This window comes from Caretta caretta, chromosome 14 (genome assembly GCF_965140235.1).
Source record: "Caretta caretta isolate rCarCar2 chromosome 14, rCarCar1.hap1, whole genome shotgun sequence".
NCBI classification, from domain to species: domain Eukaryota; kingdom Metazoa; phylum Chordata; order Testudines; family Cheloniidae; genus Caretta; species Caretta caretta.
This window is the reverse complement of record NC_134219.1, coordinates 25,217,836-25,241,139: the sequence shown is the minus strand read 5'-3', so window position 1 is coordinate 25,241,139 and position 23,304 is coordinate 25,217,836. Positions and strand designations below refer to the sequence as shown.

General features: G+C 44.6%; 1 protein-coding gene across 4 annotated transcripts in view; it reads left to right on the top strand.

Annotated features, from left to right (window-relative positions):
• Positions 1-23,304, top strand: part of DNAH9 (dynein axonemal heavy chain 9) — a 402,358-nt gene that overhangs the window by 288,017 nt on the left and 91,037 nt on the right. For all 4 annotated transcript variants that reach the window (XM_075119375.1, XM_048817608.2, XM_075119376.1 and 1 more), the window contains 4 exons: positions 3,970-4,134; positions 8,822-8,962; positions 16,248-16,418; positions 19,556-19,678. In XM_075119375.1, coding sequence (XP_074975476.1) covers positions 3,970-4,134; positions 8,822-8,962; positions 16,248-16,418; positions 19,556-19,678 — 600 coding nt within the window. The remainder of the gene's footprint in view (positions 1-3,969; positions 4,135-8,821; positions 8,963-16,247; positions 16,419-19,555; positions 19,679-23,304) is intronic.

The following is a 23,304-nucleotide window of genomic DNA, read 5'->3' as shown; positions in this document are numbered from 1 at the left end:
TGGACTTTACCAAGTCCTGCCATAAGGATTTGAGTTGTGGTGGCTAATGAGAAATTGAAGCAAGGAAAGGTTCATTATTCCTCCCACACACACAAGAAGAAATATCAATCTGCTATGGAGACAATTATATTCCTCTGCCATGCTTCAAATTAGAGGAATACATTTGGCATTGGGGGTATTAGTATGGGTCTCACATGGTACAACCGCTTGCCTTGGGACAGAGTTATTGCATTAGGAAACCAGTTTCCAGAAGAAATTAATAGAAGAAGCCAAGTGGTTGTGTCTGGATGTCAGGAGTCTGTGGAATACAGTGATATTACAATGGAGGCAGCCAAAGATTCTAGATAAACCTTGAGATTTCAGATCAGTATCAACCCCCCAAAGGTCAAAGATGGAATTCCATTTTGAGTGGAAGGGTCAAGCATAGCTATCATCTGAATGTTTCCAAAGACCCAGGAGTGTGCTCTAGCAGGCAACGATTCACTGCAACTAAGACCCCCTACTGCCCACAGGCCTGAGTATTGGTATGTGAGAGGCTATGGGGAGGCTCCAATTTTAACAGGGTTCCAGCTAGATGCCAAGGATGGACACACTTCCCAAGGGTGTTGAGCTATACAGACAATCTACTCCAAAAATAGACCTTGATCTTTACAGATATATTAGAAAACCGTTCCCCTGAACAGGATGAGGAGGCTGCTCCTGGCAGGGTTGGAGAGAGAGAGAGAGAGAGAGAGGCCTTGACAAAAGAATTAGAGCAGCAGCATCACTGAATGGAATGAACTTCGTTAGACTCTTGGGAAAGGCTGCTGTTTGCCGGCTCAGCTAGGCAGGCACAGCAGTTTTGATCTCTGACAATAGTTGCGCATATAGAGAAATTCCTTCATCTGTGAGTGAGGCTAGAGGGGGAGGCGGTTTGTGAGCCCTGAAGAGAGCTAGCCCATAGAAGGGATTAACTTTTGGTGGTGGAACAAAACAGAAAATGCCCCATGATAACCTGTTTTTTTTTCAGAAATTCCGTTTTCATTGTAGTATATGAAATATCAAACAATGGACAATTCCATTGTACAAATAACTAACCATAGCCTCAGTGACATTAAAAACAATAGTATAACAGACCAGTAATCAGGTATAGACATCTGTGGGGAATACAGCATCATGTGCAGTTCGCTGTTTGCACTTAAGGGCATTACATAGGAATTATGAGCTATTGGGGGAGGGGGCGGGAGAAGCATCCATCCTTATTCATAACTCCAGGGCCTCCAGCTCACATTCTAGACTACTAATAGCCTGCAAAATGTCATTTTAAATGCAGGCCATGTTTGAATGACTGGAACATGCAATATCATAGCCAAATTAGTTTCTGTGTCAAAAAACTTATAAAATATTTACTTCCTTGGGCAAAGTCCTGCATGTAATGCCCAAGAAATATGTCCCTGAAAACAAGGATTTCTAGTTGGAATGCCAACAACCTGCACACTTCAGTGCATTAGCTGTCCTACGTACAGTAGGTGCTGCATTGATATGGCACATGTGTACAGTGTGTGAGAGTGAATATCATATGCAATATTTCAGTCCCGTATTTTGGAAGATTTCAAGTTGATTTATTATTAATTAAAGGTTCAGAATAGACAGCCTGAACTCCTCTATATACAAAACAAATACCATTTGGGGAGCAATGCAGGGCTCCTGGTACATAACTCCTCAGCCCTGGACTGAGAGGGGTTTAAGAATAAAGGGAAAGTCTGGTTTCCATGGACCATTCTGTCCCTTGTCTCAAATGAGATTGTAAAACACAGTGAGGGTAGAAATGCTGCTTTCTGGTGGCATGGATGCCTGTGTGCCTGGAACGAGCTCAGAAAACCAGATATTTCATACTGACACTGAATCGCCATCTGATGGCAGCTTTGACCTCGGGCTCACACCAAATGCATTTGAAATCTCTCTGTCTTTAGTGAGAATTGGGTTGGATCCTTAGTGCTGAAAAGCTCCTTATCTGTTGCCAGTTCTCTGAGCCACAAAGCGATGTTACTTCAATACAGTCTGGGGATTTAAATGCCTTCATCTTTCAAAGGGCTTCTCTATATGCTAAAATATTCGTGATTATTTCCTTTTGACAGCACAGTAGCAGAAAGGCCAAGCTTATATTATACCCAGCAGTGCACAAGACAGGTGCATGGCTTGCCATGGGATGTTTTCTCTGATAATGGCAAGAGTCTATAGCTCAGGCCTGCAGTCAGGGTCTGAGCAAAAAAGGCAGACAGGTAGCCCAGTTCCTCAGTCAGGGCAGGTCAATGAGTCTATAGTTCGGGTCTGGGGTCAGGGCCAAGCAGCAAGGGGGTTGGGCATTCTGGCTCAGGCAGATGGCTGACAAGTGGTGGCTTCTTAGCCTTGAGAGGGGGAGGCTGCCACCCCAGGGTGGGCCTGTGCCCCACCCACTCCTCTGCACCCTGGGCCAGGGCCCTAACAGTGGCAGCAGGATTTGCCACTGGGTCAGCAGGGATCCTGACAGGAACACGCTGACCTATGCTCAGGTGGTGCTGCAGTTAGACTAGGGTTGGCTGCCCCTGGGCCACTTCCTGACCTCCCCTCAGAGTGTACCTGGTCCTGTAGAGGGTCATCCAGATCATCCGGGTAGAAGGCCTGTGGTAGTGCTGGCAGTTCCTCCGCTGTCGGGTCAGCGTATGGCTCCGGCAGCTCTGGTCAGTCCTCAGCTCCCCAGGGGCCGGCAGCGGTCTCCCAAGCTCGTAAGCAAGCAGGAAGCATCTGGCTCCTCCAGCAGCTGCAGCCCAACTGAGCTTTCAGGCCCACCTTTTATACTTCCTGTCCCGCCTACTGACTTCCGGCAGGAGGGGTGAGCGTGGCTTAGTGAGGGGTTCCTCCTGCTCCGGGTCCGTGGGAGGCCAGTCCGCCTCACTACAATGTTAAAAAATGAGAATTTGTAATACAATTTCTCTCTTGGATAATGTACCTTCATCCCAGTACAGGTACTGTGCCCCCTGGCAAAGGCTGAGCAATAAATGCAATCACTTGTGCACGGGCAGAATCTACTTGTGGAGGGTAACCAAGCTGAGGAAGAGATGCTTTCATTTCACCATAGACCGTATTTTCTATTAACCATTATTTACAGAGGAAAGATATGGAGTGGCAGTTGTACGCAGAGCAGGTTGTTATGGAGGGATTTGTTGTCTGAAGGAAAACTGTAATAGCACTGTAATTTACAAGGTCTGTACTTCAGCAAGTGACTATTTAGTTGTTTACCTATATCTGTTTGATTGTCTTGTCTTTTAGATTGTGAACTCGTTGGGTCAGGGACTGTCTTCGATTCTCTGGCACAGTGGGGCTCTATCTCTGGGGACTACTAGAATACAAATCATAATAACCGCAAAGTGGAGGCATTATTGTGCCTTGGGTTGTGAAACTGAACTATCTGGCAATGTGTCTTGCACTAATCTCTTTGAATAGAAGTGAACTTTCTGCTTTTTGGCCATTTTTGCTTCTAGTTGTCAGCCTTTTACCTGTTTTACTCTCAGTTCTGAGATGACGTGTGTTGATGTGTCATGCGCAGGGGTACTGGGACCTTTGGGGATGGGAGAGAGTGGCGGCCATGCTAGCAGTGTCGGACTGCACCGAAGGCCATCCTTATCGAGACTGACTCAAGCATAAAACGGGAGGTGTCAGTGGGTAGAATGTAGAGTGTGTGTGCGTGTGAGATCTCACCCAATTCTTTTTCTCCAAACCAGTTTGCGCTCTCTTAGCTGTGGGGCATACATCTCCTGTCCCTTCTCAGTCCATACATGTTCAGTGTTTCTTGGAGAGAGCTGCATAGTAGGGATTGGATTGATTTCTGCTGCAAAAGGCCATGATAAACACTGGCCTGTGCGAGTGGGTTGTGAAAATTTCAATCTAATACTGACACGTTGTCCTTGACACTGGTCTGTGGCTAAGACTTCCCTCATTGTTTATTTGCAGTCAGACCTCACAAAGCAGCAGAATGGATTCAAAATCACCTTAAAAACTTTAGAGGACAATTTGCTTTCCCGGCTCTCCTCAGCATCTGGGAACTTCCTGGGGGACACGGCCTTGGTGGAAAACCTGGAGACCACCAAACAGACAGCCGCAGAAATTGAAGAAAAGGTAAAAGCAAAGTCCGGGCCAGAAGAAGGGAACGCGGGTGATGTTATATATCTTAAAGATGAATATGCTCCTCTTGCCCCTTCTGCTGCATAGAGAATCAAAATCAGTATAAATTCCTGTGCTCTCTAATCTGGCTGGCTCTGAGCAGTTCAATTCTTAAGAGCGTGTGTATGTTAAATTGCCTATTTAGGAAGAAGAGAAAACAGCAGTGCCTGATGTAAAACAATAAAACTTAAACACTGTATCAAGATGGGTTACACTGCTGCAGCTTAATACTGTGGCCTTTATTTATTTATTTACTTACTTATTCAATTAATTCTGAAGACATTACACTTCCTCAATTAAGCCAGAATTTCAGCCCAGGTGCAAGCTGGAATCCATTGGTGTTTATGTGATCCAGATTCAGTATGCAGAAACTCAGATATTTAGTTCCCATGCAGTTCCCCTGGGTGTAAATTTGGTTTTTAAACCGGTCTGCACTGTCACCATTATTATTTACACAGCTTGTCTTACTGTTTGTACATTTTCCCTGTATCTGTCAGGCATAAGCCATCCCTTCCCTATCATTTTGCCTGGGGTTCAAGCATGAACAACAGCTCTCATTTCTCAGCATGGGACCCCCCCCTCGCTGAGAGGCTAACAGTTTCCCCTCCACTCTTAGGCAGTGTCTAACAGCTCTGAATGTGAAATCATATTTATTCTGCTTGACAAAGATATTTTGTTTGAACTCCTACAGGCCTGGCTCAGTCACAAAGGAGAACACAGGGGACATCTTAGCAAGGCTGTGTGAATTCTAGAAACAATTGTCCTCATAGCCTTAAGACTGAGCCATTGATTGATGGTGTCTGGGAAAGCCAAAGCCAGCAGTGTATTTCCCTCTGACTCTGTTTTGTGGATGGTTTGCCTTCTCATTTGCTTACACCCATTGAAATACTTTATGTACCTCCGTCCTCAGCTTTGCAATGTTTCATGTGGTTGCACCTTCCTTGCAAACCACTGGACATGGGAACTAGCCTTTGCTGTGGGGCCGAATCAGGCTCCAGTGGAGAGAATGCAATGTTCTTTCAGCATTTCTCTTTTCCCTTCGAAATGCAGGTTTCAAGCAGTTTTAGCTTCTAAAACAGGGACAATCAATTTCCACCCATCCTGTTTTGGGGGTGGTGAATGTTGGAATTAGACCTCACTTGGGATCCGGTTTATGTGGCCTTTGAGTTGCTTTACTGGCAGGACTCTTGGGTAACATGCTGCAGGTCAACTCCATGCTCACTCTGGAAAGACAGTGCTAGCGGAATGCGAGGCATAAGAGCCCTTTGCTATCTGGCAATGGATCTTGCAACACAAGAGCTGCCAGGTTAATTTCCATGCCACCTCTCAGAGTTTTGGACCCCTCTGTGTTCTGCTGCAGAGATGCCCCCTTAGGTCTCATGCCACCAGCTATCACCTTCTCTATGGCTATGTTTACACTTATGGTGGTGTGTAGACCACACAGGCCAGGCCCACACTTTTCACCACCATGTGAAGCTACTTGCTGCATTGAAAGGCTCCAACAGCAGGACACTACGCTGCTAAAAATAGCAGGGTAGATGTGGAAGACACTGCCTGGGCATGTAGAAAGCCAGTGTAAGGTATATACTCTGGACTTCAGGTGCATAGAGTTCTCTGTTCTACTTGCCTGAGCCATGCCCCACCGACTACATGGCTGGTTATTCCCCAGCTAGCTGGGCATAATTCTACACACTGCAGTAAGTATTCTACACACCGCAATAAGTGTAGAACTACCCAACAGGCAGAGCCCCACAACTGTCTCCCTCCAGACTGGGGATTTAGGTTTGCAGTTCCCCTGCCATTCCCTGTGGTTATCCCAGCACATCTGATGTAGCTCAGCACTTGCAGGTTCCATAATAGTGGAGTACCAGTGACCAGGCAGCCTTCACAGAGCGCAGTACATCTATTTACAGAGTAAATAGATAAAACAATAAAAGGTCTAAATGCATGCTGTGCTTACCAGAGATCCCCCATCTTCCACATGGGGGTCAGGTAGATGGCAAGGTCCTTCAGACCCTTCCAGCAGAGCTTGCCCTCTTGGACAAAGGCTCATGCCAGTATTCAGATCATGAACAAGAGCCAGACCAAAAGCCTTTCTTATGCCAAAAGCCTTTCTTTGTTCTTTGGACCTTTGGAAACTGACCTGACCCAGTATATGTAAAAATCCCTGGTGGGGGGAGTGTTCTTTGGAGTTGTTTACCTGTCCTAGGCTGTGCAGTAATCACCTCCCACTGGTTGTAGCTCCTGGAGGGAAGCTTGGTGACCCTCCCCCATGGAGCTAGAATACAACCCCTGGCTCCCATAAATGCCGGTAACATTTATAAAGTTGATACACTGGTCTCAGAGATATGCCTGTGTTTGCTACCTTCCCCAACCAGAAGCAGCCCAGTAGAAGAGACTCCACACACAGCAGATGCCTCCTTGCACAGCAGCCAGAGAGAAGAGGGCTGCTCGTTAGTGGGCATTTCTTAGACATGGCCTTAGGTGGTTGCGTGACTGACAGTTGTCCAGCCTAGTTTGGAGGAGGATGGATGGGAGCAGCAGGCAAGGCTGCCACCTCTCTGGATTTTTCTGGGATCGTCGCTTTTTCTAGGTAACTGTCCCAGGAAATCGTACATCCTTCTGGGACATTAAAAGTCCCCGTTTCCGGTAGCCTTGCCCCCACTGGGTCCCCGAGCTCCTACTGGCTATAGTGTGGGAGTTGTGAGGTGGCAGAATGGCTTATGTTGGATTAGCTGGAGTTGATTAGGAATTGCTAAACCAAAATCAGCTGCTGTTCAACCAAAATCAGTGTGTCTACATGGGGGCTTGCACTGGTTTAAAAACCGATTTCAGTTAAACTGGTGCAACTTACTTGTGCTGACAAGGCCTAAAGTTTCTACAAATCTGTAAATCAAACTTTGTCTCTCACTTTAATTCTTAACAATGGAAAGATTTATTTTTGTACCTGACCCCATACACTTGTGGCCCTTATTCATATTAAATTCCATGCATCTTGAAATGCAAACACCATCATGGGAGTTCTCATAACAGTTCATGGATTCCCTCTTTTGTATGCTACAAATTCCCTCTGAGTCATGCATCTGCTGTCAGGTAAAGGTGGAACTGCAATAAAAGTCCTGCAGCTTGAGGGTAAAAGTGACATTTAGCAACTTCTCTGTCATCTTTTCTGCAGCAAGCTGCTTGCACAGACCCTCATGCTGCAGCTCTCTATTGTCAATCTGTAATCTAGCTGCACCTTAAAACTGGCAGGGTAAAGGTGAAGAAAAATAAATAAGTCATTAAGCCAGCTGTGCAAGACAGTATGGGAGTGTTTTGCCTCCCGGCACCTTGCTTGTCAGAGCCCTGCACATGCAGCCTGTATTGATCAGGCCTCAACATTTTGTCTGTAGCATTAATCCGTTCTCTTTGCCAGTCAGGGCCCCCCACTCCCCAGGAAAACCCCTCACTGGCTCACATCTTCATTGATTAAAATAGACCACATTACGAGTGACCTCTGCTTTGTACCAAGTAACCATATCAGATTGTACTCACCTTTAAATGTGGTACTAAGGCTGATCCTGGATACTACAGATGGATGAGCCTTATTTGAATAAGAGGAAATGTGAATGAATTAGTCAAGAAAATCCTTAGATACATGTATGATGAGGAGGGCAAACTAAAATAGCTTCTGTAAGGCTCAGTCATGCCTCTTCAACCCATCAAAGTGCTGTGAAAGAGTTAACTAGAACAAGGGGGAGTAGAGAACAGGTGGGTTTAATAGACTTCCAAAAGAGTTTTTGTAAAGTTCCTTACAACAGGCTGTGAAGACAACTTGGTAGCTACACGGGCAAGAGATATGGTCTTGTCCTGGATTCTTTGAGAAGCAAATCAAAGAGTAGGAGTAAATGATCAGTTCTCAGCTTGGAGTGGAATTAATAGCAGAGTCACCCTGGAAGCAGTGCTAGCTAGGCCTAGAATTGTTTGGTACCCTACATTTATTAGTGTCCCACATGTGGGGGGCGATTAGTGAGGAAAAATTAGCTGATGACAAAAATGATTAAGGCTTGTCAGGAGTAGAGTGTATTGTGGGGAACCTCAGAGGGGTCCAGTGGAAGCAGGTAATTGGACATCGTCAAATGAAATACAGCAGAGTGCTTACCTGCAGCTGGCAGATCTTGGGTTTTCCCAGCCACTTTGTGACAGCACTTTTCAATTCCAGAAAGACACAGGCAGGGGAGGAGCCGACACAAACATGTACCAAAACCTGCCTCACAGAACACAACCCAAAGAAATTAGCCAAGGCCAGCTGTTCCCAGTATAAGCACTGTCCACGTCTAACTGTCACTGCTTACCACCCAGAAAACAAACCTGCGTGGCTCAGTGGGGGAATATTTGAATGGCTAAACAACTCAAGTTCTCACTCTGCAGTCTGTGTGAAATCACAGCAGCCAATTCTCACTGCTTGGCAGTACAGAGAATTGCTCTGTAGCCATGTTCAGAGGGGCTTTTGTCCTGTCTTTGGTCACCCAGTTTTGTGGTAGGCGTTAACCTCTCACAGGGGCAGCAGAAGAGCTCTGCTCTCCCCATCCTTTCTGAGGTGAGAGAGAGTCGCACAATTAAAATAGTTTCATGATTGTTTTGGTCTTTAATTTCCTCACAGGTCCAGGAGTCCAAGGTGACAGAAACAAAGATTAACGAGGCAAGGGAGCACTACCGGCCTGCGGCAGCACGGGCCTCTCTGCTATACTTCATCATGAATGACCTCAACACCATTCACCCCATGTACCAGTTCTCTTTGAAGGTACTGCCCTCGTGAGTGACAAGAGCTCTCCCAGCTCCCCAGAGTTCTGCTGGACAGTTTAGTTACCTCATTAACATACTAAGGTGGAATGGAATCTGTTTTCTTGGGCTAGGTGGAGCGGAGGGTATTTTAATTCCCACTATAAAAGTAGATATTACCTAATCCCTTTTATTACTTGGTTTTCATGGAGGTTGCTGTTATTTATGGCTTTCTAAAAGCACTTCATGGTTTTATTGTTTCAGTAGCACCTCAGAGTCCCAGTCCTGTACCAGGATGATAGAATATCAGAGTTGGAAGGGACCTCAGGAGGTCATCTAGTCCAACCCCCTGCTCAAAGCAGGACCAATCCCCAATTTTTGCTCCAGATCCCTAAATGGCCCCCTCAGGGATTGAACTCACAACCCTGGGTTTAGCAAGCCAATGCTCAAACCACTGAGCTATCCTTCCCCACAAATCCTATTGTGCTAGGTGCTTTACAAAAACAACAGAAATACTCATAGATTCAAAGGTCAGAAGAGACCATTATGATCATTTAATCTGATCTCCTATAGATCACAGGCCAGAGAATTATCCCCAAAATAATTCCTAAAGCAGATCCTTTAGAAAAATGTCCAACCTTGATTTAAAAATTGTCAGTGATGGAGAATCCATCACAGCCCTTGGTAAATTGTTCCAATGGTTAATTACTCTCGCTATTAAAAAAATTACATCTTATTTCCAATATGAATTTGTCTAGCTTCAAGTTCCAGCCACAGAATTGTGTTATGCCTTTCTCTGCTAGATAGAAGAGCCCATTATTAAATATTTCTTCCCTATGTAGATACTGTAATGAAATCACTTCTGTCATTTTTTTGTTAAGTGAAATAGATTGAGTTCCTTGAGAATGTGTCACTATAAGACGTTTTCTAACCCTTTAATCATTCTCGTGGCTCTTCTCTGAACTCTCTTCTATTTATCAACATCCTTCTTGAATTGTGGGCACCAGAAGTGGACACAGTATTCCAGCAGTGCCAAATACAGAGACAAAATAACCTCTCTACTCCTACTCAATATTCCCCTATTTACATATCCCAGGATTGTATTAGCTTTTTTGGCCACTGGGAGCTCATGTTCAGCGATCATCCACCATGACCCCCAAATCACCTTCATAGTTACTACTGTAAGTATGGCCTGTAAATATGGCCTACATCCTTTGTTCCCAGGTGTATACGTTTACATATTGCTTGCTTGCACCCAGTTTGCCAAGTGATACAAATCGCTCTGAAACAGTGACCTGTCCCCTTCATTATTTACCATTTTCCCAATTTTTGTGTCATCTGCAAGATGGTCTCTCCTACAAACAGTGCACAGTCTACATGGCTGAAAGAGACAAGCTACCCCCTCCCAATGATGTGAGTCATGCCTGTGCAGTGCAGTAGTGTGTTGTGTTAGGTGGCGATAGTTCAATTAAAGATTGAAGGGTGGCATCCCTAGGAGTCAGCATTATGTTTGCAGGGCATGATCTGTTGTCCTTAACTAAGACATGAGGTTGCTTGACGCATTTCATATGCACTGCCAGCAGTTACTACAGGGCACAAGATGGTATGATTTTATCAGTGATTGGAATGTATTATTGAGAACTGGTCTCAATAAGATTCAAGTCATCAGCTGTCACAGCCAGCTGGCATTTTTGGTCATATAGCCCACCTCAGAGATAAAGTCTCCACACACTGAGCCCTGAAGACTGGACTTGAGGTCTTGATTGGACTTAGAGGAGAGGAAAGTGATCAGGAACAGTCAGCATGGATTCACCAAGAGCAAGTCATGCCTGACTAATCTAATTGCCTTCTATGATGAGATAACTGGCTCTGTGGATGAGGGGAAAGCAGTGGACATGTTGTTCCTTGACTTTAGCAAAGCTTTTGACACGGTCTCCCACAATATTCTTGCCAGGAAGTTAAAGAATTATGGGCTGGATGAATGGACGATAAGGTGGATAGAAAGCTGCCTAGATTGTCAGGCTCAACGGGTAGTGATCAATGGCTCCATGTCTAGTTGGCAGCCGGTATCAAGTGGAGTGCCCCAAGGGTCGGTCCTGGGGCCGGTTTTGTTCAATATCTTCATTAATGATCTGGAGGATGGTGTGGATTGCGCCCTCAGCAAGTTTACAGATGACACTAAAGTGGGCGGAGATGTAGATACGCTGGAGGGTAGGGATGGGAATCAGAGGGCCCTGGACAAATTAGAGGATTGGGCCAAAAGAAATCTGATGAGGTTCAACAAGGACAAGTACAGAGTCCTGCACTTAGGACGGAAGAATCCCATGCACCGCTACAGACTAGGGACCAAATGGCTCGGCAGCAGTTCTGCAGAAAAGGACCTAGGGGTTACAGTGGAAGAGAAGCTGGATATGAGTCAACAGTGTGCCCTTGTTGCCAAGAAGGCCAACAGCATTTTGGGATGTATAAGTAGGGGCTTTGCCAGCAGATCGAGGGACGTGATTGTTCCCCTCTATTCGACACTGGTGAGGCCTCATCTGGAGTACTGTGTCCAGTTTTGGGCCCCACACTACAAGAAGGATGTGGAAAAATTGGAAAACGTCCAGCGGAGGGCAACAAAAATGATTAGGGGACCTGAACACATGAGTTACGAGGAGAGGCTGAGGGAACTGGGATTGTTTCTTCTGCGGAAGAGAAGAATGAGGGGGGATTTGGTAGCTGCTTTCAACTACCTGAAAGGGGGTTCCAAAGAGGATGGATCTAGACTGTCCTCAGTGGTAGCAGATGACAGAACGAGGAGTAATGGTCTCAAGTTGCAATGGGGGAGGTTTAGGTCGGATATTAGGAAAATCTTTTTCACTAGGAGGGTGGTGAAACACTGGAATGCGTTACCTAGGGAGGTGGTGGAATCTCCTTTCTTAGAAGTTTTTAAGGTGAGGCTTGACAAAGCCCTGGCTGGGATGATTTAGTTGTGGATTGGTCCTGCTTTGAGCAGGGGGTTGGACTAGATGACCTCCTGAGGTCCCTTCCAACCCTGATATTCTATGATGACTTGGAGGGGACATTGGCTGGCCGTTGGCTGACAGTGGCCACACAGTCATCCATGATTAACCTGGCTACTCCAAATCAGTTAGAATCCTGAGGAGTTTTTAGAGACCCAGATTAAAGCTGTGCAATGTGTCCATGTTTGCTTCCCCCCCTCCCCCCCACCATGGAGCTGCAGCCCCATGCCCGACCCAGACACCAGGGGGGGGCGGGGTGGGGGGGGGCACAGACAGGGGTAAGGGGGGTGTGCAACCCTCACATTGCAGGCCACAGAACCTCACCCACCCACTCCTGTAATAGACCCCTAACCTCTGGCTGAGTTACTGAAGTCCTCAAATCTTGATTTAAAGACTTCAGAGTATAGAGAATCCACCATTTACACTAGTGACCCATTCCCCATGCTTCAGAGGAAGGCGAAAATCCCCAAGCTAGCTCTGCTAATCTGATTTGGGAAAATTCTTTCCCGATCACAAATGTGGCCATCTGTTAGACCCTGGGCCTGTGGGCAAGACCCATGAGCCAGACACATGGGAAAGAATTCTCTGTAGTAACTCAGAGGCCTCCCCCATCTAGTGTCCCATCTCTGGCCCTTGGAGTTATTTGCTGCTAGCCGTCGCAGATCAGCTACATGCCATTGTAGGCAAACTCATCATACCATCTCCTCCATAAATTTACCAAGCTCAGTCTTGAAGCCAGATAGGTTTTTTGCCCTCCCCCTCCCCCCGGCTCCCCTTGGAAGGCTGTTCCAGAACTTCACTCCTCTGATGGCAATAACCAGAAATCACAGTCACAAAAGGGACAGCATACAGACATAAAAAGAGAACCTCCCAATTCTGTACAGCCTAAACCCCCTCGTCTGAGAATCAAAAGGTCAGCTTCAGATCACAGCCCTCCACGCCAGCTGCCAATTTGTTGAACTCATCTTTTTTTTCTATCCTTAAGTTCCCTTCTTTTGCCAGCCTGAGTGGACACAGAATCCAGTATTTGCTCTACACTGGAATTTAGAGTAGGAGAGTTAGTCTTTTGGTATAGGTTAAAATGTGTGGCTAGCTGTAAATTCATAGTTAATTGTTTCTTGGTTTCAAGTCTGGACATTGTTTCACCAGCCAGTTCCCCCTACCTTGACTGGTGGGGAAAGAGGTTGACTTTCAGGATGTATACTTGGTCAGTAAGCTCCTTGGGGTATGGATTATTGTTGTATGCTGTAGTTGTGCAGCACCTAGCACAATGGGGCCCTAGGTTTTGACTGGGGCTCCTAGCTGCTACTGCAATACAAATAATAATAATAATAATTAAAAATTTTGCTTTGACAAAATAACCCTCCAGAGTCATCTTCATGGCCAGTCAGATGGTGCCCATAGGCTCTTCTGGGTCTTTTCCTGCAAAGAAGTCCATCAGAGGAGGGCACACATTTGGGCCATGGCAGCTTCGGCGCAATTACTGCATAGGTCTCTCAGATGACAAGCTAGTTCCAGTGTAAATATAACAATGCTACACGCTCACAAAGGACAGGAGATGTTGACTGATGGAGTCCAGCTTTGTGAGGGTGAAGGGGAGTCTGCCTCCTGGTCTAGGACTTCTTCCAAACAGTTTGTAAACCCTGCTAAGTGAGCTTGAAAAACCCCTTAGAGCCTTGAGGAGGTTTTCTCCTGCAATATATGAGGCTGATTCACATGTGTGACAAAGTTCCTCCTCTACCTTGGTGGGTCTTGTGCTTATTGGGGGATTTGCTCGCCTTGGAGTTTCACGGCAGCCCTCAGTTTGGCCGTTTTCGTGAACCCACAGTCCAGATCATCTCCTCCTGTGTCCGACCAGGAGTTGGGAGGTTTGGGGGGAACCCGGGCCTGCCCTCTACTCCGGATTCCAGCCCAGGACCCTGTGGAATGCAGCTGTCTAGAGTGCCTTCTGAAACAGCTATGCGACAGCTACAACTCCCTGGGCTACTTCCCCATGGCCTCCTCCCAACACCTTCCTTATCCTCACCACAGGACCTTCCTCCTGGTGTCTGATAATGCTTGTACTCTTCAGTCCTCCAACAGTATGCCCGTTCTCACTCTCAGCTAGTAGCGCCTCTTGCTCCCAGCTCCTTACATGCGCACCACAAACTGAAGTGAGCTCCTTTTTAAACCCAGGTGCCCTGATTAGCCTGCCTTAATTGATTCTAGCAGCTTCTTGATTGGCTGCAGGTGTTCTAATCAGCCTGTCTGTCTTAATTGTCTCCAGAAGGTTCCTGATTGTTCTGGAACCTTCCCTGTTACCTTACCCAGGGAAAAGGGACCTACTTAGCCTGGGGCTAATATACCTGCCTTCTATTACTCTCCTGTAGCCATCCAGCCCGACCTTGTCGCACATGCTGAGATTATTTTGTCAGGGAAATGTGCAGAGTATCTTCCTTACAAGTACACATTTTAGTAGATCCATTCCACACATAGCAGATACAGAAACATCTGAGGTTTCACCCTTCATTCACTTCATCTGTACTATGGGAGTTTTTTCAGTAACATTAATAGTGTGTATAAATACCTAGAAAATGATTCCTAAAATGTTTTTAACTAATACTTCATAATTTCTCATTATAATTTATCTTGTAGAGATGTGCAGAGGTGATTGCAAAATACTTCACAAATGATGTTATAACTTTAGCTACAAAGCCCGTTATTAATTGGAGTAAATAAGATTTACATGGGTCTCTGCACATGTTCTAACAAGAAATTCACGTAGGAAAAATACATTCTACAAATAATTGAGCAATAAAATATGTATCAATATTAGTCTAATTTACAACTGTATTGTTTTCTCTTTGCTTGGGCCTATAAAATCCTAAAAATAACTCTATCTGCACAGCGGATGATTTGCGGATGATACTAAACTGGGAGGAGTGGTAGATACGCTGGAGGGGAGGGATAGGATACAGAAGGACCTAGACAAATTGGAGGATTGGGCCAAAAGAAATCTGATGAGGTTCAATAAGGATAAGTGCAGGGTCCTGCACTTAGGATGGAAGAATCCAATGCACCGCTACAGACTAGGGACCGAATGGCTAGGCAGCAGTTCTGCAGAAAAGGACCTAGGGGTGACAGTGGACGAGAAGCTGGATATGAGTCAGCAGTGTGCCCTTGTTGCCAAGAAGGCCAATGGCATTTTGGGATGTATAAGTAGGGCATGGCGAGCAGATCGAGGGACGTGATCGTTCCCCTCTATTCGACATTGGTGAGGCCTCATCTGGAGTACTGTGTCCGGTTTTGGGCCCCACACTACAAGAAGGATGTGGATAAATTGGAGAGAGTCCAGCGAAGGGCAACAAAAATGATTAGGGGTCTAGAACACATGACTTATGAGGAGAGGCTGAGGGAGCTGGGATTGTTTAGCCTGCAGAAGAGAAGAATGAGGGGGGATTTGATAGCTGCTTTCAACTACCTGAAAGGGGGTTCCAAAGAGGATGGCTCTAAACTGTTCTCAATGGTAGCAGATGACAGAACGAGGAGTAATGGTCTCAAGTTGCAGTGGGGGAGGTTTAGATTGGATATTAGGAAAAACTTTTTCACTCAGAGGGTGGTGAAACACTGGAATGCGTTACCTAGGGAGGTGGTAGAATCTCCTTCCTTGGAGGTTTTTAAGGTCAGGCTTGACAAAGCCCTGGCTGGGATGATTTAACTGGGAATTGGTCCTGCTTCGAGCAGGGGGTTGGACTAGATGACCTTCAGGGGTCCCTTCCAACCCTGATATTCTATGATTCTATGAATTTGTTACCTCCCACGTCACATGTCTTGTTGCAATGTAAAGGTGTGTTCTCCTCTGGGGACTCCAGTGTCTTTCAGTTCAATGTTTGCAAAACAGAGCTCTATAATCCCTATGACAGATCATGTGAAATATTTCCATTAGACATTCTGTTTTAATTCAGTGAGCCTGCCTATGTACTACCTTCTTGAACCCAAATGAGCATAATTTCATGGAGAGTGTCATTGTTTTATGGCTGAATACTTCTCAAAAGAGCAACAAGTAAATGTTTTTGCCTTAGAAAAGAGAGAGAGAGAGAGAGAGTGTGTGTGTGTGTGTGTGAAAAAAGCTGGCCAAGTCCAAGTGTCCAATCCCATTACACAGCTGTTTAGAGCTGTCAGTTCATACCACTTGGCTGTTCGCTTTGTTTATGAAATAGAAGAAACTGAATCCACTTCAGCTGTGGGAATGTTACATACAATATTCAGGGCATTAAAAGAGTAATTGTAAAACATCGAAGATCTTCCTCCTGTTCCCCCACCCAGGCATTCAGTGTCGTGTTTCAGAAGGCAGTGGAGAGGGCCTCTCCAGACGAGAGCCTCAAAGAGCGCATTCTAAACCTGATCGACAGCATCACCTTCTCTGTGTTCCAGTATACCACCCGGGGGCTGTTTGAGTGTGACAAACTGACCTACACCGCCCAAGTGACCTTCCAGGTAAAGAACAGGCGCAGCCTCATTTAGATGGAATAATATGTGTGATAAGTCAAGTTATTGGCATTGCATGCTGTCCTCCAGGAGAAAACCCAAGCCCCATTCCTGCTCTTCAGCATATGTGCAGCTAATACGTGTGGCCTGGGAAAGTTCTTTCCCCTTGTGCTTCTCTCACTGCTAACAATCACAGATGCTTTGGTTCGCATTAAGTTTGCAAATTGCTGTTTGAGCAGTGGTGCCTGCTTGTGGAACCCAAGGAACTGATGGGGAAGGTGGCCAAAAGGGACAGGTGGCTTGTATGTGGAGAAAGGGTAGTTGGTTTGCTGCTGCTGTTTTCATCTTAACTTGACTGTATTTTTAGTGATTTGTCGTATGTCAACAGCCCAGAGTGCGAGTCCTTTTTATGCCTACACATTGAAATGAAAATAAGTAAATAAATACTGACTGCTGTTATGCCATAAAATTGCTATAAAGTATGTGCAGTGAGTGACAGTTTGAGAGATGTTACTGTATAACATGCAACGAACAGTATGGAGCACAGACCTGACTTGGCTGTAGGTTATCCCTCCACACAAATAGTTAGTTTATAGTTAACTCACTTCAGTGACAGGTTTCAGAGTAGCAGCCGTGTTAGTCTGTATTCGCAAAAAGAAAAGGAGGACTTGTGGCACCTTAGAGACTAACACATTTATTTGAGCATAAGCTTTCATGAGCTACAGCTCACTTCATCGGATGCATTCAGTGGAAAATACAGTGGGGAGATTTTATATACACAGAGAACATGAAACAACGGGTGTTACCATACACACTGTAACCAGAGTGATCAGGTAAGGTGAGCTATTACCAGCAGGAGAGAAAATAAAACCTTTTGTAGTGATAATCAAGGTTCTGTAATGATAATTTCCAGCAGTTGACTGTTCTCTGGACAGTCTCTACGTAAAAGAATAAATGGACACAAATCAGACGTCAAGAATTATAACATTCAAAAACCAGTTGGAGAACACTTCAATCTCTCTGGTCACTCGAGTACAGACCTAAAAGTGGCAATTCTTCAACAAAAAAACTTTAAAAACAGACTCCAATGAGAGACTGCTGAATTAGAATTAATTTGCAAACTGGACACCATTAAATTAGGCTTGAATAAAGACTGGGAGTGGATGTGTCATTACACAAATTAAAACTATTTCCCCATGTTTATTCCCCCCCCCCCATTCCTCACATGTTCTTGTCAACTGCTGGAAATGGCCCATCTTGATTATCACTGTGAGTAATATTATCCTTGTCCATATTCTATAACAAAAACATTACACTTTAAAAAGCCTAGGTACTAAAAGATATAGACATTACCAGGAAAGGTGATTTATATAAATATTCCTTTACTCTTTAAGTTGGTACACCTTGTTAGTAAAATTACTGGCATGTAAAACGTTACCTTATACATTATACAAAAAGCCTTAACTCTGATCCACAACACACACATACTCTTTCAGGAAATATACACCTAGCTTTGTTAGGTGACGTATACAAGTAGCACATGTTGAGTTTGTAAGTAGATATTATCTGTTGAAAATATTGAATGGGTTTACTTCAGGCGATGAAATCTCTGCACTTAATAGTAAGTGGAGTGAGGTTGGTGATAAGAGGCACGTTAATTACCTTATTTTGACGTTATCCATGTCAAAATAAGGTAATTCCCACTTCAGCTGGAAAACTCACCCATCCCTAAAGAAAAGGAGTACTTGTGGCACCTTAGAGACTAACCAATGTATTTGAGCATAAGCTTTCATGAGCTACAGCTCACTTCATCCCTTTAATTGTAGAGACGTTAACATGACTCCATGATACTGCCAAAGCTATTGCTCCATAGGTTGATAGTGAGGTACAGTCAGCAACGCTGCAATAAAGAAATGAGGAAAAGTCACCAATCATCCCCTGACAACATGTGAACAATAATAATGGGTGCATGTTGCAGACATGGGGATTGGTCCTGCTTTGAGCAGGGGGTTGGACTAAATGTCCTCCTGAGGTCCCTTCCAGCCCTGATATTCTATGATTCTATGACCAACTCCAGCCCACAGCTGCTGCAGATCCCACTCTCAGGAAATGTGAGCTATTCGCTTAGATTCCACAGGCTCTCACCATACTCTGAATGCCTCTTTCATATCACTAAGTGATCCCACATGGGCAAAATGGTTAGAACTGGCCCAAACTGGCACATTGCAGTGACATAATCTATGTGAAAAATCATGCAAAATTTTTGGCCAAGTCCTTTCTTGTGATTTTGTGCTCACCCGCTCTCCCTCCACACACACACACACACACACACACCAACCCAGGTTTAAGTTTTCATGGTATTTTGGGGAACTGAAAATTCTTTGCAGTGGAACATGTGAAAATCCAACAAATCACTTTGAGATGATTTGGGTTGGATGCCAGTTTACTGACTGTACATTGTTAAAGTTCTGGATTTAGTTTAAGATGATTCTTGTGTACCAAATGTATTAGCTCTTGGAAAAAAGAAGGGCAAATGCTTTAATTTCTTTAGTGGAATAAGGATGCTTGCATGTAGTTGTTTTGTTTATGTAACAGCTGCTCACTGTACCTCATTGTCCCTAAGGTCATGTATTTTAAGGCTAGAAGGAATCATTGTGTTTATGTATGTAACTGTTTAACCTCCTGCATAGCACAGACCATAGAACCTTGCCTTGCAATTTTTGCATCAAGCCTATAACTTCTATTTGATCTATAAAATATCTTTGAGAAAGATCCCAGTCTTGACGTAGACTGCAAGTGATGGAGAACCAGCCACATCCCTAAGGCTTCCTCCATGCCACGAGGGATTCCCAGCTGCTCTCTGTTGCCCCTTTGGACCTGGTCCACAGCCCCATGCAAGTCCTGTTTTAGAACCTTAGCGCTGTTGGGTCAGAAGACTCCATGTGTTTGTTCCAGCTCCTCAGTTTTCTACTCCACACCTCTGTGATGCGTATTTTGCCAGCCCCATTTGGCTGCTGGCAGTTTATACATTTTAATCACACATTCTGGCATGTGATGACTCTTACAATGAATGTTCTAATCTGTTCTGCTGCACTCCAGGAATCTCTATAGCAGTGCTAAGGTACATCATTTGTTGGACATTGCAGATACTTCTGATGAATAATGAAATTAACATGGTGGAGCTGGACTTCCTGCTTCGATATCCAGCACAGCCAGGAGTCACGAGTCCAGTGGAGTTCCTGTCTAATCACTCATGGGGTGGCATCAAGGTAACTGTTTAACTTAAAATAAATGTCATCAATATTTCTGAATCAAAGTCCAGTGAAGTAAATGGGAGTCGTCTTGTTAATTCAGTAGGCTTTGGACCAATCCCTCTAGCAGTCAATAGATGGAACACCAGCCACAGTCTAGAGCTAGCACAAAGTGTTGCTTTAGGAAAGCAGTTTTCTCTGGCGGTGAGAGCAATGGGGTCTATTCCTCACTCTGCCACTGGCTCCCTGCATGACCTTGGGCAAGTCACTTTCCCTCTCCATGCATCGGCTTCCCCCTCTGTAACCTCTCAGCAGATGCTGAGCGGTTACAGTTTGCAAAGCACTTTGGGACCTTTGGTGCCCAGGTGCTATGCATGGTCAAGATGATATGGGCAATTTAAGGCTGAGACAAGTATCTGAGGCTGTGGGCAGATACTACTGCAGGAGGCTGTAGCCCCGACAATACCAGCTGATATGACCTTAGCAAGGCTTGTGTACAGGGACATAATGGAACGGTCTAAGAGCTGCTGCAGTGGGGGGAGGGAGGGTGAAGGAGTGACCCTTCTGGACTGCCTGACTGCTTGCCAGCCAACCAGCATGGAATGTACTTTCTGGTTCAGCAGAGTGCTTAAACATATGCCTAACTTCAAGCATATGACTAGTCCACTGACGTCAGTGGGTGACTCCTCTGTTTACAGTTGCACATATGGTTAAGTATCTTGCTGAATCGGGAGCCATATCTATAGTTGTATTGCTGCTGATGACCAATCTCTGGTAACTGCTGTGATCTAGGAATGTGATGAAGGTGTTTGTTTGTGGAACTTTATGACACATCTCTCCTGATGCCCATGCAGGTGTTAGTTTAAAGCGTTCTGGAGCATGGCCACTGAGCTTTCTGCGCTGCAGTGGGTTCTGGACCTGATATCTTGTCTATTAATGACCCCTAATTTCTGTGCTGGGGTGAGGTGGTACAATGTAGTGTGGGAACCACTGCTTCTGAGATCAAACATTCTTATGAACCAGGACAGACTCAAACTAGACTGGTTAAAAAACAGAGAGCCCTGCTACCATCTTGATTACCCCCCCCCCCGCCCCATTTTTCATTTTTGGGAGACCATTGGATCAAAGTTTCAAGATGCAAAGGGACCATGGGTTCATGAACCAGGGCAGCTAATGCACCCCATTCCCCTCATTGTTAATGCAGAAGATGGGCACCCAGGGACTTCAGGTCTCAGCGTGAACTTGGCCACAGGCTGAGACCTGTCATCTCCACAGGCTGTACCTCTATATTAAAGATGCAGGTAGCTGAAATCTGCTCCATTTTACACATGCACTGAACTGTTTGCAAGTTGTCAATGTTGTCCTCACTGCTCTAAGTTTTAACTGGCAGTGCCATGTAAAATGTTGTTGGAACTTTGAGGCCAAACTAGCCTTGCTCATTCTTGCAGAGATGTTGCATAATAATTAATGATTTTTTTTAAAAAATAAACACAAGTCGTCTGTTCTTCCATAGTTCAGTGAGGTGTTTTACATGTTCAGACGGCAGCATTTTATTTTTGACCTTTTAAAAACAAATTCAATGACTATTTAAGGTTAGTGCACAGTAAAAACAGGTGTTTCTGAGCATAGCAAATTCACCCTTTTGTAACAGAATGTTGCATTGTGTAAATATCTCACTAAAAGAATCTTTGTTCAGCTCATGAACTCTTTGTTACCAAATACTACTAAATAGCCATTAGATTGTCCTCTGTGATCATTGTTTGCAGTATTGATTCTACTACAAATTATATGCACGATGTAAACTTTATTAGTGTTTATGTTCCATTACTGTGTGTTGATTTATTAGCTTTTGAGGTTTTGGCAGTTGTGGTTACTTGAGGAACAGTTCTCGTACAACCATTTTGTCACAGTCTGCTATAATTAGGTTAATTAGTCATGGCTTCCATACAGCTTATTAGCAGGCTAAACTTTCCTTTCCTTTTATCAGGAACATTAATGCTGTAATAAATTGTTTCTTCAATAAAGCTTGAATAAAGTATATTTCAGATTCATATTTCAAATTCTAAATAGAATTTAGGCTTCTATTTAATTTTTTTATGGGAACATTGAAAAGTTACTGTGCTAAATGTTGCAGTTGCCAGAGGTTTCAGGCTAAGATAGTTGTGCCAAAGGATATCTGACGTTAATATTTGAGGCCCATTTTGGGCGGGCATAGTGACTTTGAAGAAAACCTTATTAACATATTGGGGGACTTGGTATACAAACAGCCATGTCAGAATTAACTATTATTATTACTTTATTACTAATGCGTGCATACTAATCATGCTGTACAGTTCTATAGCTCATTCCATCCAGTGATCTCAGACAATCATGATTTCATCTTCACAGCTCCCTGTGAACTCGTCCAAGGTTTCACAGACCCATGGACAGAACTCAGGAAGCTTGATCCCTGTTGCCCTCTTTAACCATTGAGCCAACTGGCACTGTACAAAATGGCAGCAGTCTAGGGCTATGCACAGCCCTGTGCACTGTAATACTCAGGTTCCTCATGGCAACATTAAATTAAACAGACTCCTACCTGACTCTGTCTTTGGGGTACTTTGCAGAGGATCATCACCATTTTTCTTCCCTCCCATCACTGAGGCTGTATTTCAATGGAGGAGGGCTGAATGAGAGTCCTTTCCAAACTCATCTACGCCACTTCTTGGAGGCCAGAGATCAAGATCACTTCATGCAGATTTGATGTACTCCCAGCCCATCAGACACCGTTCAAAATGTAGTCTAATTGCCCATCTGTTCCCCAGGTACTTCACACAGCCAAAACCTACTGTTCACAATTCTACTTGGAAAAGAGATGTAAAAATAGCACCAGGAGGGTCAGTGGTCATTGTGTCTCATTGATTCTAGAGCAAGTTAGCTTAGTTTATAATAAAAACATGTTTGGTTTTTTTTGTAATTGCACATTTCACACTTAGCCTGGGATCCACGAGTCAAACTGAGCACTTTCCTTCTCAAGTATCCATCTGAGCACTTTCCTTCTCAAAGATGCGTGAGAAGGAAAGTGCCGCGAATACATTGGGCCGTTAATACAAAAGACCTGTGCCGCTAATACACTGAGACGTCCAGTTCCTCCATTGCTTATGGTTGCTTACTAGTTGTTGTACTCCTTCCCAGGCAATGCCAGTCCATTCAGTACCTTCTGTTACTGTCTTCTGCCAGTTCCTCTTTGGCCTTCCTTGCTCTCTCTTTCCTCGCTTTGGTACCCAATTCAATGCTTGCTTAGCATGTCTCCCATCTTCCATATGGTGGAACTTTAATTTGGTGTGGAGAGCTCTGACCAGATGTTGTTCATCCTTCCAAAAATGGTGTTTCTTCTCCTAATCCCATACGAATATCTTTATCAGAGTCACCTTCCAATGTCATCACATTCCCCTGGTAGCAGAACTCGTCTACCTGTTTGATTTCTTTTCTATCCATGTACAACTTTGCATCTGTTGTCCACTTTCCTACCTACATAATCTTGGTTTTCTCTGCATTTACTTTCAATCCAATTTTTGTTGCTTCCTTTTCTACCTCTGATGTAAAGGCAATCATTCCATTCCATGTCATGTTTAGTAAAGCAATATCATTGGCAAAGTCAAGGT